The 12,829-nt window shown below is 38.5% G+C and overlaps 1 protein-coding gene across 1 annotated transcript; it reads left to right on the forward strand.

Moving 5' to 3' along the window:
- Positions 1-2,186: 2,186 nt before the first annotated feature.
- Positions 2,187-12,380, forward strand: LOC113750840. Its single transcript, XM_027294779.1, is given in 11 exon segments — positions 2,187-6,894; positions 6,897-7,139; positions 7,710-7,899; positions 8,010-8,160; positions 8,265-8,391; positions 8,580-8,654; positions 10,172-10,259; positions 10,441-10,711; positions 10,810-10,852; positions 10,921-11,024; positions 11,703-12,380. Coding segments are annotated over 11 exon segments (6,486 nt in total). The 3' UTR covers positions 12,189-12,380.
- The last annotated feature ends 449 nt before the right edge of the window (positions 12,381-12,829 follow it).

Raw genomic sequence — 12,829 nt, forward strand, 5'->3', positions numbered from 1 at the left:
TGTACACTTTATATGATTAAAATAGTTTTGATATGATGCATTATTTTGCCGAATCAACCTATTAACCTACGCTAGAAATACCTTAGCATTTTAGTCACTTATTTTAACCCGTTTAATCATATAATTGATTTAATGTTGCTATCGTTAAAACACACTATAAATTTTTTGAAGTACATAGTCAACATAAAATTTAAAGTTTTCAAAACATTCAAAAAAAAAATGATGATGAAGCTTTCCAAGCACAGTGTAAGTTACAATGATAGCCTTGTTTGGATTGCCTTTTAAAAAAAAAAAAAAAAATTCTCCATTTTTTGTGAATATTCTTGCTACACATTTGTCAATCATCTTATATCTCATATACATCACACTCTAAAAAGTACTAAAGTAATTTTTCTCCAAAAACTCTCTAGAAAATGAGATCAAATCAACCTTTTAAAAACACGATCAAATAGTTCCAGACATGATGAGATATAAAACTTGTGAGTTTTTAAAACATCTAATTGAAATCTTCAAACCAAATATGATCATTGTTAGTTTTTACTAAATACTTAAAATGGCCTTTTGTAGGGTTTAATTATTATCATAAAGTAAGCACGTCATTGGACTAGTAAATCATCCCATTTATATTCATATCACTAACATATTGACCCAATTGAATTGATCCGCTAAAGTTCAAGTTGTGCTAAAACCTGTTAATTTTGGGTTGTGTTTGAATTGTGTTTTCATGTGATACTAGAAATTGCCACCCTTAATTAGAAAGAAATAGGTAACGGGAAAAAAGAGAATAATAAAATTAGGGCAAAAATTTTTAAAAAATCTAATCCACCAATATTGGGCACTAGTGGGATTTTAGTGTGTAAAATTTTAGCAAAAACAAATCTAATCCCAATAATTTCAATTTAAAATAGATTTAGAACAATTAACAGATATTTTTTAAATTATTGGCGAAATCCATCATGTGTAGTCACATATTTGTTAAATTAAAATTTTTAAAAATAGAGTAAGATAGTGGCTAACTTTGAACAGTATTAATAATTCACTTGACAACACACAAGTAACTAATTAGCCAAGAAAATTTTTTTTGTTAAACTATACGTAAATGTTGATTGATAGAGTTTTTTTGCTTGAGAACGATGGGAATAAAGAGCAAAAATGAGTCTTGGATTAATGAATTGAGTGTTTCGATTGATCTTAGTTTTGTAGTTTAACAAAATTTTTCTTCTCTTTTAAAGGCTAATTAGTTACCACACGAGTTACTAGTCAGTGATCTTATTGTTTAAAGTGAACCGCTATTTTAATACTTTATTTTTAAATTCAACGCGTCATGACTGTATATGACTAAATTCTGTCAGTAATTAACAAAATTATACAAACGTCCTAAATGTACTTTAAATTGGATACATTGAGAACATATACAAACGTGCTAAATCTACTTTAAATTCAAAACTTTAAGAAAGTCTAAACATTAAGGACAAAAACTGCGTTACATCGTGTGAATATATTATTATTTGTAGGGTTAAACATATTTTATCCCCTTAAAGAATATCCCATTTTTCAGTTTACCCCCTAACCTTTAATTTAGCTCACTTAACCCCCTTTAGGACAAAAATGCCCTTGCATTATTTTGACTTTTCATTTACCTTGTTTTCCTTTCTTTTATTTTTTTCCTTTTTCTTCTTTATTTAATTCTTCCTCTTTCTCACAAAAATCTTCACCTTAATGATTGAAATTAAAAAAGAGGAATTGCAGAGATCTATCTTCTCCTTAAATGATTAAAAAAATATTCAAATCACTTTCCTAAAATACAATTTTTTTTAGCCTTTCAATTCTTTTAATTTTGGGGTTTCCTCTTTCCTTTCTAGTTTCTCATTTTATTCCCAAAAAAATATCTTTAGAAGACTGTTGTGGTGTTTTTGTACTCTTGACTTTGATTTTGCCACTCCTCAATGGGCACAAACAAAGCCTTTGGAACAAAGAAAGCGATCGCAAAACACAAAGGCAAAGCCCACCAGATTTGAATACTTCAAAATTCATTCAACTCCGGCGATTAGACCCGCCTTCTGAAATCCAGATCAAGCCACCCAAAGGTAAGGTCCCATTTTTTCTTCATACAAATCCAAAGGAAACACGCACTAACACACCCTCGTAAACACGCACTAACACATACAGAGATTGTTGGTATTGTTATGGAGGTCCCTCCATTCCACCACCACAGGTACGTTCCTCCTCCCTCAAATTTTTCTGAAAGCCCTAATTTTCACCACCACCCCCAATCCCACCACCGTCTTCCTGCGCCGGCACAGCACCACCACCACCAACACCACCAGCAGCCGCCACCCCTCCCTCACCTTCCATCACCTTCAGCGCCGCAGCATCACCGACCACACCTCCGTCCTCAACTCCCTCCCCCTCCCCCTCTCCCTACCCCTCCCCAGTCCCAATTCAAATTCCGCCCCCGCCACCATGCGATTGACCCTGTCCCCTCCCCCTCCCCCGGCCCTGCTCCCTCCGGCCAATTTTCCAACTTCATTCCGCCCCATCTTCTCAACCAACCAGCTCGCCCGCCTTTATCCCCTCATAGGGTTCCATCTAACCACCAGTACGACCACCGTCATCGAAACCCAAGCTTTTACAATGAGAATTCTCGATTTTCTGACCCTTGGCTGGACTTGCCTGCGCCGGCTAGGGCTCCGGTTGAGCCTGACTTCCGTTACCAGCCGCAGCAGCAGCGCCGGCCTCTTTCCCCTCTTCCGCCCCGAACTGATAGTTATGTAATGAGGGATTTTGATGGTAGTGCTAGATATAGGGGTGATGGGATCTCTGAGGGGTTTAGAAATGCTGATAATCCAGAAATTCCTTTGTGGGGTGAGTGGAAAGAGAGAGATTTTGAAGTAGTCGATGATGGGAATGATTACCAGTATCATAGCGGTCATCCTGGGTTCGAGAGGAATATTAGTCCTGGCTTTGAAAGGGGTATTGATAGAATCAACAGGGATATTGTAGCTGCTGATTCTCGAGACATTTGTATCAGCCAGAGCCCATCTAGAAAATTTTCCTTGAATGTAGGAAATTATGAGTCGTATAATGATAGAGCGGACGATCTTAGATGGGCTTATTCCCGGTTAGAGAAGGACCACGAGCATGTTGAGGATGATAGGGTTTCATTAGCCTCTTATGGTGTGCGGCGGGAGTTATTTGATAGTTGCTATGATGATGACGATAGGTTGAATAGTGATAGGGTTGAAGAAGAGCTGTACAGTAGGTCTCTCAGGAAGAAACAAGTGCAGAAAAAGAGCGCTTTGCTTAGGATTCAGTTAGGAAAGGGTAACAACAGAAACAACAACAGGAATAAAAGCCATGATAATAGCCGTTATTCGAGGGCTTATTATGATGACTCAAAATTGAGTTTCGGTGGTAGCTTCAAGGGGAAAGAAAAAGATGATTTTGTACATCCGGATTGGAAAACAGAGGGGCAGAGGGAGAAAAGCCCTGTGGAGCTGGATGTTTCATTTAAATCAAATGCACTTGTTGCCAAGGCTATAAAGGCTACCTCAAGCCCTATGGCTGAGCCGGATAAGAGTTTAGCACCTAGAAATAGGAAGCTCAAGAAAATTAATTCCAATGATGGCCAAGGAATTAAAATGAGTGAGAATTCGGTTAAAGCTGCAAGTTTTGCCAGTGAACTTGATGCTTCATCTTTTTATCATAAGGAGTCATCGGATAAGATTATTTCTTTCAAACCTGACACTTCTACAGGCGGTTTGGATTCTCTGTCGAGTTCTGACAAACGTGGTAAAGGATCAGCAGAGAAGGTTATTGTGGTTAAAACTGACAACTCTGCACCTGGGCTGGATTTTCCTTCTGGTTCAGGCAAAGATCTGGAAGTGTTGACCGAGGAAACATCAGTGTGTGATTGTAGGACAGATGTTGTTGAAGAAAACAATGCAGGTAATGAATCTTTGGCGTTGGTATGTTCTGATCAGGGTGTTAAACGTGTTGCACCTGATGGAGTACATTTGCAAAGAGCTAGGAAGAAGAAGACTGTTAGAGTTTCTATTCAAAATGAGACTACTAATGTTGACAATTCTTCTACAAGCAGTCAGTCTGCAGCCTCTGATCTGGATGAGGGTGTTACACTTTTGAGAGATAGTACTTCTTCTGCTGGACTGGATGCAACGAATGATGTTCTTTCGCCATCTCTTACAAATGATCTTGCTGTTGAGGAAGTAAATAATTCTTCGGAAAATGTAGTTTCTGATATAAAGGAAGATGGTGTTGGCATCAGTTCTAGTCAGAAAATTCCATCTCAATTTTCCGCTTTGCTGTCTGTATCATTGAATCCTGGTGATACTGATTTACATGGGGGTTCCAGGAATGAAGATAAAGTGGTTGATAATGAGCTTTTTGGGTTGAATTCTGACAAAGATCTAATTGAATCACAAAATACATTTGTTCCTTCTTGTATGGGTGATCCAGATGCTGCTGTTGAGCTTCCTTGTTTGAATGGATCTTTACTGGTTGAGAATGATCTTCTTAGAAAGGACATTCTGTCAGTCCACAGCAATGTTAGCTTGTCAACTTTGAAGGAGAACGAGGTTCATGATGGTCAGATAGATGCATCAACCTCAACCCTCAATGCATGTAGTGCTTCAACTTTATGTAAAAGTCCAGGAAGTATGCCTATCGCACATAAGGGGTATATAGATACTGGTTCTGAGGAGTTTGTCCCACTTCAGGTCAATGTATCGCATGAGAATGACAATGATAGAGATTCGCCTCATCCAAATCTATTGGTTACTGATGTTGGAATTCTTGGTCCATCAAAGATTGAGAAACCAACCACCTGTGAAGTTGCTGAAAATCATGATTTGTATGATAATAGTTTGAATTGCCCTGCATCGTCTAAAAGCTTCTTTTCAGATCCTTTAGGGAAAAGTGCTGCTTCTGATACCTACTTATTGGAGGATAGTGGCAAGCAGTCAATTGCTGGCTGTGCTACATCATTACCTTTGAATGCTCCTCGTGAAAGATTTCCAAGGTCGATGGTTTCTCATTCACCGAAGGTCGGGAGGAAGAGGAAGGCTAGAGATGATCAACCAGGTATTCATGATAAACTGACTAGTGAAGCAGATGGGTTTATTGCTAGTGCTCTAGATGATGGCGATAGAAGCTCAACTCTTTGGGTGGCAAAGAATCTTGTTTCTGCAGAGGAGGAAATTGGTCTGGGAAATGGATCTAATGGTGTGGAAACAGGCTGTCCAGAGGAAGGCCCTCCAGAGTTTAATCCTTCTGTTCAAAGTGGGAAGAAGAGAAAGGGTTTTTCTTTAACATTGCCCTCTCCGGCACTTTCTGAAATCAGCCAAGACCCTAAAGATGCAACTCAACCAGGATGTTTGTCTGATCCTGAAGAACATACTATTCAACCAGAAGACAGAGTTGATCTTTCTAGCTCATGTGATACTGCTTTTGCTGGTGTGACACCTTATTCGGAGGCATCAGTCATTTTGTTGAGAGAGGACGTAACTGCTGGGGAATCATATCAGTCACCTGGAGGTGGCACTAGGGGGCATTCTGCAATACTTGAAAATGAGATGCCTTCACCAGCAAAGTTAGAAGCTGATAAAAATGATAATGCTTCTTCGAGTCTTCCTGCTTCTGCCCTTCAAATTGCTGATGATACGCTTAGCGGAAGTGGTGAGGGAAATTTTATTAGGTCTGATATGAATGAGAAGCAATGTTTTGGAGATGCTGATCATGCAAATCACTTGATTCTAGAAGAAACTTTGGCTGCTCGTGGTAATACATCTTTATGCTCTGATTTAGGTGGTGTCTCTGCTAGCAGTTCTACTGATAGACAGATGGACTCTGTTCCTGATACATTGTCCTGTATGGGTTCTCCTGAAGATGTGATTTCTAGTATGAGCACAGGTATGTTGAATGATGGTACACGACTTAGCAACTTATCAGAAATTATTGAGGGGAAGGATCCTATATCTAACAAGAATCCTATTTCTGGGGGTGACATGATCCCACTTTCAGTAAAGCCACCTTCACATACTTCAAAAAGGGGCACAAAATTAGGTGATGCAGTTCCTTTGGATCTGGCTGTAGATCTTAAAGCTGCCTCACTGTTATCTCGGAAAACTTTTAAAGTAACTCAGGATTCAAATCCTTTACCGAAGAAATCAAGTTTGACAACGAATGTGCCAAACTCATCTTTCATTGGTAATTTTTCTGGACCTACATCTATCAAGTACCCCTCTGCATCAAAAGTATCTCCATTCAACCATGTTGCAAGACCACGAACATGGCATCGAACTCTTAGCTCTTCCCCTTCTGTTGTGGGACAAAAACCACATGGAAACTGCATTCAACCACAGACTATTAATAAGAAAGAGGTTGCTAAGGTTCAAAGCTCTTATGTTCGTAGGGGAAACAGTCTTGTTAGGAAGCCATCTCCAGTTGTTGCTACCCCCCAAGGAGTAAAGGCTTCCAGGTCCTCTATTGGACACTTGGATTCTGGTATCCATGATATGAGGAAGGGTGGAGGATCTGAGAATACAACTAGGGTTGTTGACCCACCAGGCTCTGCATCATTGGATGCATCCAATGCTTGTCCAGTGAGGCCAAAAACCCCGCCACTAATAAGTAGTGTAAAATTATTGGATTGCCTGGCTCCCAACCCAGGGGATTTGACTTTCTCACTCCTGGCTGATCCACCAATAAATAAGTGTCCTTTCGAAACTCCTTGCAAATCTTCAGAGCACATGAATACGGGGAGGTCTTCTCAGGATGAAGCGAAATCTTCTTTTAATGGTTGCCAAACTGGTGTAGGGAAAGATTCGGATTGCCAGAATAATGCAGATGAAAGCAGTAATGGGAAGAAGATACTATATGTAAGAGAAAGTCAAATCAGTTGGTTGCAGCTTCTGATTCGGATGATATATCTCTCCATAGTGCAGAGAAGGCCCAAGTGTTATCATCTGGTGGCTACTATAAGAGGAGGAAAAATCAGCTGATCAGGACATCATTGGAAGAAGGTGTAAGGCAAAGGGTCGTCCCGGATAAGATCTTAAGCTTGCAGCAGCAGGATGCTCAGAAGAATATCCAGACTAGGTGTTCTAATAAGAGGCTGCCTGGTAAAGATGCTAATCAAGAACTCAATTTCATTGTGGTCTTTTAAGTTCATTTGACCACAAATACATTTTTTTTACTTTTTTGTGCAGACACTTTTTTTTTTTCCTTTTGTCGTGTATTTGTGTGGCTATATAGATAGTCAACTGGTTTATGATGCTCTCACATTTACACAATCAGAACTACAATTCTGGTTTGTTTCTATCACTGTGTGACATCGTGATAGCATTTCAATTGATGGTAGACATAGAAAGTTATACCCATTTGTCTTGTAATCACTGATGGTAGAAGGAATAATTTGGAAAAAAAAATGAACAGGAAAATAATGGAAGTCAAGTTGCTTTTTGATTAATGTGTTAATTTGTTATTAGCATAAGTGATGTTTTCAGCAGGGTGAAGTTGGGATTGGGTGTTTAACATTGCATTCTTCTTGGTGGCTTTCGTGGGTTTGTTAGATTATCGCCTACATTTCTTCTTCTTCTTTTTCTTTTTATGAACTTCAAATTGCTCCTTTTAAAATTCATGATTGATTGGGACAGCAGGTAAAATATGGTTACCTCTGTTAACACTTGCAGGGTTTATGAAGAAAAAGTTTTCTCTGGTTTGGACACTGTGCGGTACAATGTCATCAAGGAAAGATGGTAGTTCAGAGAGATGGCAGAGAGTGCTGCCATACTTATTTCCTTGGAGAAGGGCTACATACTGGACCAATTTCATGCACAGTTTGAGTTCCGTTCCAATTGACAGTGCAGCTTCTACAGTTGGGTATGTCTCTCATCTTATCCAGTTTCTGCTGCTCCTGCTGTTGGATTAGATTTTTTTTCTTTACAGTTACGGGCAATAAAATGGATGAGTTCGTTTGTTTCTTCCTTCAGCCAGAAACTGCTGTTATCAAGAAAGAGGGATGCAATCTATAAAAAATCAATTAGTGGATTCTCCCTTCGAAGATCCAAGGTACTTAGTGTGGGTGGTCGTAGTTTGAAGTGGTCAAAATCCATTGAGAGGAAATCCAGAAAAGCTAATGAGGTTTGTTCATGTGAACTCATTTAACTCTTGGAATGTGAGTTTTCAATTAAACATTTGCAATTTTGGTTTTTCATTTTTCCCCCTTAATTATTTGTTCTTTGTAGGATGCTACACTAGCAGTTGTTGCAGCTGAGAAGCGGAAAAGAGCACGAAATGGTGCTGTTTTTACTCTGTCTAAGAGCAGAAATTATGTTTCTCGTAAGTCAGTGTATAGTGTAAAGCTATGCCCAGGTAGGCCAGTCAGCAATCCTGGTCCTGGCAAACTTATATTTGTTAATACTCTTGGTAACCCTTTTGGATTCAGTTGATAACTGTTATTTTGCTCGCTCATCCTGCCTTATCTAGAATTCCTTCTTTGTTGGAATTCTTTACTCAGTAGACCAAGGTTGTTTGTTCATTTCTTTTCCTGTAACTTACAGGCGAGCGGATATTCCGAATTGGTTCAGAGAGATATAGAATGGACCCGACCAGGAAGACGTTACAAAGGATCTCAGGTTGCTTGTTCTGATTTCACTTGAAGAGCTTATTTTTTGTTCTTGTTTCTTGTTTCTATTTTGTTCCAGAGTAGTATGTATTTATCTATTGATTTCTTAGGTTAATGGCGCATTTTAGTTAGAAGTGCAATCTTTGTACCTTATAGTGCCTTCACCACTTGGTTTCACTCGATAATTTCCTAAATCAAGATAGAAGAAGAAATGCACAGTTCTGGTGACTTGATCTTTGATTTTTTTTTGTTTTGGAGGTGGATGTTCTAAAGCACTCTGTTGAATGTGAAATTTTGGATAACCATATTTGAAGGGTTGAATCTTAAGACCCCACGTATTTGGTGTTTTATGACACTTTTGGATGCCTGGTGTGACTTCATCTAGTTCGATATAAATTTGAGACTGAAGTAAGAGATAATATGATATTGAAATACATCCTGGACTACATTGGGCCAATGGAGATTGGTTGAGCCTAATGTGTTGGTATGCTTTTTTATGACTCCACCAATGCCTGTGAAGAGCATGGTTCAAGCTCTTGCTTAGCAGGAAATGGTGTTTTCTATTGTTTCTCTTGGGTATATGGTTTCTACAAAGCTTCCAACTTATGACAACGTTGAAGCATGATCTTTTTAGGTTCTGCACCTGATGAATATGTATGCAGAATATATCTTTGGATTTATATGTGTGAAAGAAAATAGACTTCAGAAGACTGCAGAAATGAGGGAAGGAGAGAGAAATAGGGCTTCACTCTAAGAGAGAGAGGGTGTTCATTTGTCAATACTATATTAGCATTTTGGTCTGACCTGAAGCTATGACAACTGAATTTCATTGGAAACAAGACTTGAAGTAAAGATCTTAAGATTTAAGTAAGCTTCGAGGCTAAGCAAACACAACAAATAACAAAGCTAGAAGCTAAAAGTTAGGGGAGGCTGAATTGGACTTACTTATTTACCTGAAAGCTGGCTCAAGAAAGTACTAGCATTTGAGTTTAGCCTTGTTGGCCACCAAAACTTCTGTCCCTACATAGCTGTTACCTGATTCTAAAAGAACTACCTTGGCCTGCATCCTACTCAAAATAAAAAAAATAGACCTAAATGTTTGATCTAGATCGGCTGCAAACTGAAAATTTTTGTCCCCAAAACATAAGTTTCTTACATATTATTTTCCAAGTCTTCCCATCCTGCATCACAGGTGCTTACGACAGGTATCCTCTGATTTATCTCTGTTCTTTGCTCTAATGTAGCTGAACTGGGGGACAGGAGATGGAAGAGAGGGGGGAAGGGGGCTTGAATATCCCACCCAAAGTCTTGAGATGCATCTCCTTTCTTGAGTAGCATAGTTCCTAGAAAGCTATGATGTATTTTCATGGTTCTAGCCGTTCACTTTGGGTCTATATGTAGTTTAGAAAAATGCATGGTCCTCTTTATTGTTTGAATACTTTGATTGTCTTCTGCTCTGCTATAATGTTTAAGATCTTTAACCTGCCCTCATGACTCTCCTTCCTATCTCCTTCACCTTTGTTGCAGATGAGCGACCTTCATACTCAGATGACCCGACTGAAAACAAAAGAAAGAAGTTTTATGTTCCAAGGAGATTACTAATTGGCAGTGATGAGTAAGTCCAATAACTAGTTGTTATATTCACTGATGTCAAATTTATTTTTGGGCACTGATGTTTTAACATGGAAGGTAAAGGAAAGAAATGAGATACGTTGATTACCTATAACTTACCTTGAACGGTACTTCAGCTTTTGAAAAAGGGGTATTTTATTTATTATGCTGAATATATGCTGTAGATACATTCGAATTGGAAATGGTAATCAGTTAGTTAGAGATCCAAAGAGAAGAATTCGAATATTGGCAAATGAGAAAGTTCGTTGGAGTCTGCACACTGCTAGATTGCGATTGGCTAGAAAGAAAAAGTACTGTCAGTTTTTTACAAGATTTGGGAAATGTAACAAGGATGATAAAAAATGTCCTTACATCCACGATCCCTCAAAAATTGCGGTCTGCACTAAATTTTTGAATGGTTCTTGCTCCAATCCTGATTGCAAGTTGACTCATCAGGTATGTTGCCTTGTAATTGCTTTGTATGATTTGTGGTTGTCTTGCAATCTATTGCTGTTTCCACCACCTTTGCATATTATATTTGATTATGCATGTAGGTCATTCCTGAGCGGATGCAAGATTGCTCCTATTTTCTGCAAGGTGAATATTCTTCTTCTTTTAGTTTAACAACTTATGACTCGCACAGCTCTAACTCATTTTTTTGACAGGATTGTGCTCTAATGAAAGTTGTCCATATAGACATGTTAATGTGAACCCAAATTCCCCTATTTGTGAAGGTTTTCTAAGGGGTTATTGTGCTGATGGCAATGAGGTATTTGGTTTCAGTGTTCAACTGTATGAATTTATTCATATTATCTGCGATGCCTTTTTTTGATTTTTTTCTTTTATGAACCTCTCTCTCTCTCTACACAAAAATTTCATTTTTGATTCTAGGTGTTGTAATCTCCACCTTTTGTGAAGTTTGGAAATAGTTGGACATTCCACTGAATTATTTACAACAGAAACACTTTTTTTTTCCTCATTTCTAAATTCCAGCATCAGATGTATACTTATTTTATAAAAACAATAGGTTGATTGTATTGAACATAATTCTTGTTAATGTTAAGGTAATTCGAAAAGATGTCTATTTGGACCAGAAAATATTGTTCACTGCTTATTTTGCAAGTTATTTATGATCTAAATCATGTTTAATGCTGCATAGGATTTTAAGTTATTGCGACATTTCACTCTGCATGAATTGCAAAATGAGAATATGTTTTATAAGTTTGAAATTCTGGCTCTGCCTCTCTCTCTCTCTCTCTCTCTCTCTCTCTCTCTCCCTCTCCCTCTCTCTCTCTCTGCCCTCGCACAAGCACACGTACACAACATACGCATGCAGAGGCTCATGCACATGCACCCACCCTGGCATATCCACATGCACCCTGCATCACATGCAAGCAGTTTGCTGACCCTCAACCTGGGGAAATCGATTATGAATTTATATTTGCAGTGCCAGAAGAAACACACATATGTATGTCCTGCATTTGAAGCTACAGGAGATTGTCCGCAAGGTCCTAAGTGCAAGCTTCACCATCCCAAAAAGAAACGGAAGGGAATGAAAAGGAAGGCTGCAAGTGTTCAGAAAAATGCGCGAGGACGCTATTTTGGAGCTAAGCCTCCAGATATCGCAGTCTCAAAAGCAGCTGTTTCTGAAATAATATCTGGAAAGGGTGATGACATTTTTGCTCAGGATGGAAAGTTCAGTGATTATATTAGCTTAGATGTTAGCATTGAAGAAATGGAACGAAGTTTTGAGCTGAGAAGCGAGCCGACTTACTACAATGAAGAACCTTCACACATGGAAGAAGCCGAGGTCGATGAACTGATAAAACCTGTCCGCATAATGAACAAAAATTTAATTACGGCTTCATCTCCTGCAGTTAATAGTTCAAGTGATATGGCCACCAGCTATGTTTCGGAGGAGTCTCTGTTGTAGGTGAGGTAGGAGTATTAGGTGATTCACATTTTTGTGCTATTGCAGGATTATGTTTTATGTGACTAGTTCCTTGATAGTCTTTTAAGTTTAGTCATGTATAGGTTTATACTTTATAGAGGATAAATGATGTTGTATAATAACAGGAAAGTGTACAGAATAGCTCAGTAATGAAATTGAGATTTTACTTGATGACTTTGTATTGGTGATTTATGGCTTAGGTGTTTTTTAAGGCAAAATGCACTTTCCGATTTTGCCAGCCATTCTTGCCAGTGACTTTGCAGTTGGCAGGAGAATGACTTGGCTTGTACCCGTTCAATTCTGAAGTGTTTCATGTCTATATTTCTGTCAGATAAGGGTAAAGAAGAAAGACAAAGAAAGCCCCAGAAAGGTACTGCTGTGGGGAACATGGTTTCGAGTGAAATTTGTCATTAATTGTTGTCGAATCACCATTCACTATTGGAATTTATTTGGCAGTTTTAGGTGATTAAAAGTACAAATTTAACTGAGAAAAGAAATTATTAATAGTGCACAGCCCAGTATATTAAAAACCCTGCAGTTTTCATCTCTCCAATGTGCCATGTAATTATCAAATCTATACCAATTTAAAATACTACTATACAACCAGAAAAACATGCTTGAAA

Source organism: Coffea eugenioides, chromosome 10 (assembly GCF_003713205.1).
Source record: "Coffea eugenioides isolate CCC68of chromosome 10, Ceug_1.0, whole genome shotgun sequence".
Classification (NCBI taxonomy): domain Eukaryota; kingdom Viridiplantae; phylum Streptophyta; class Magnoliopsida; order Gentianales; family Rubiaceae; genus Coffea; species Coffea eugenioides.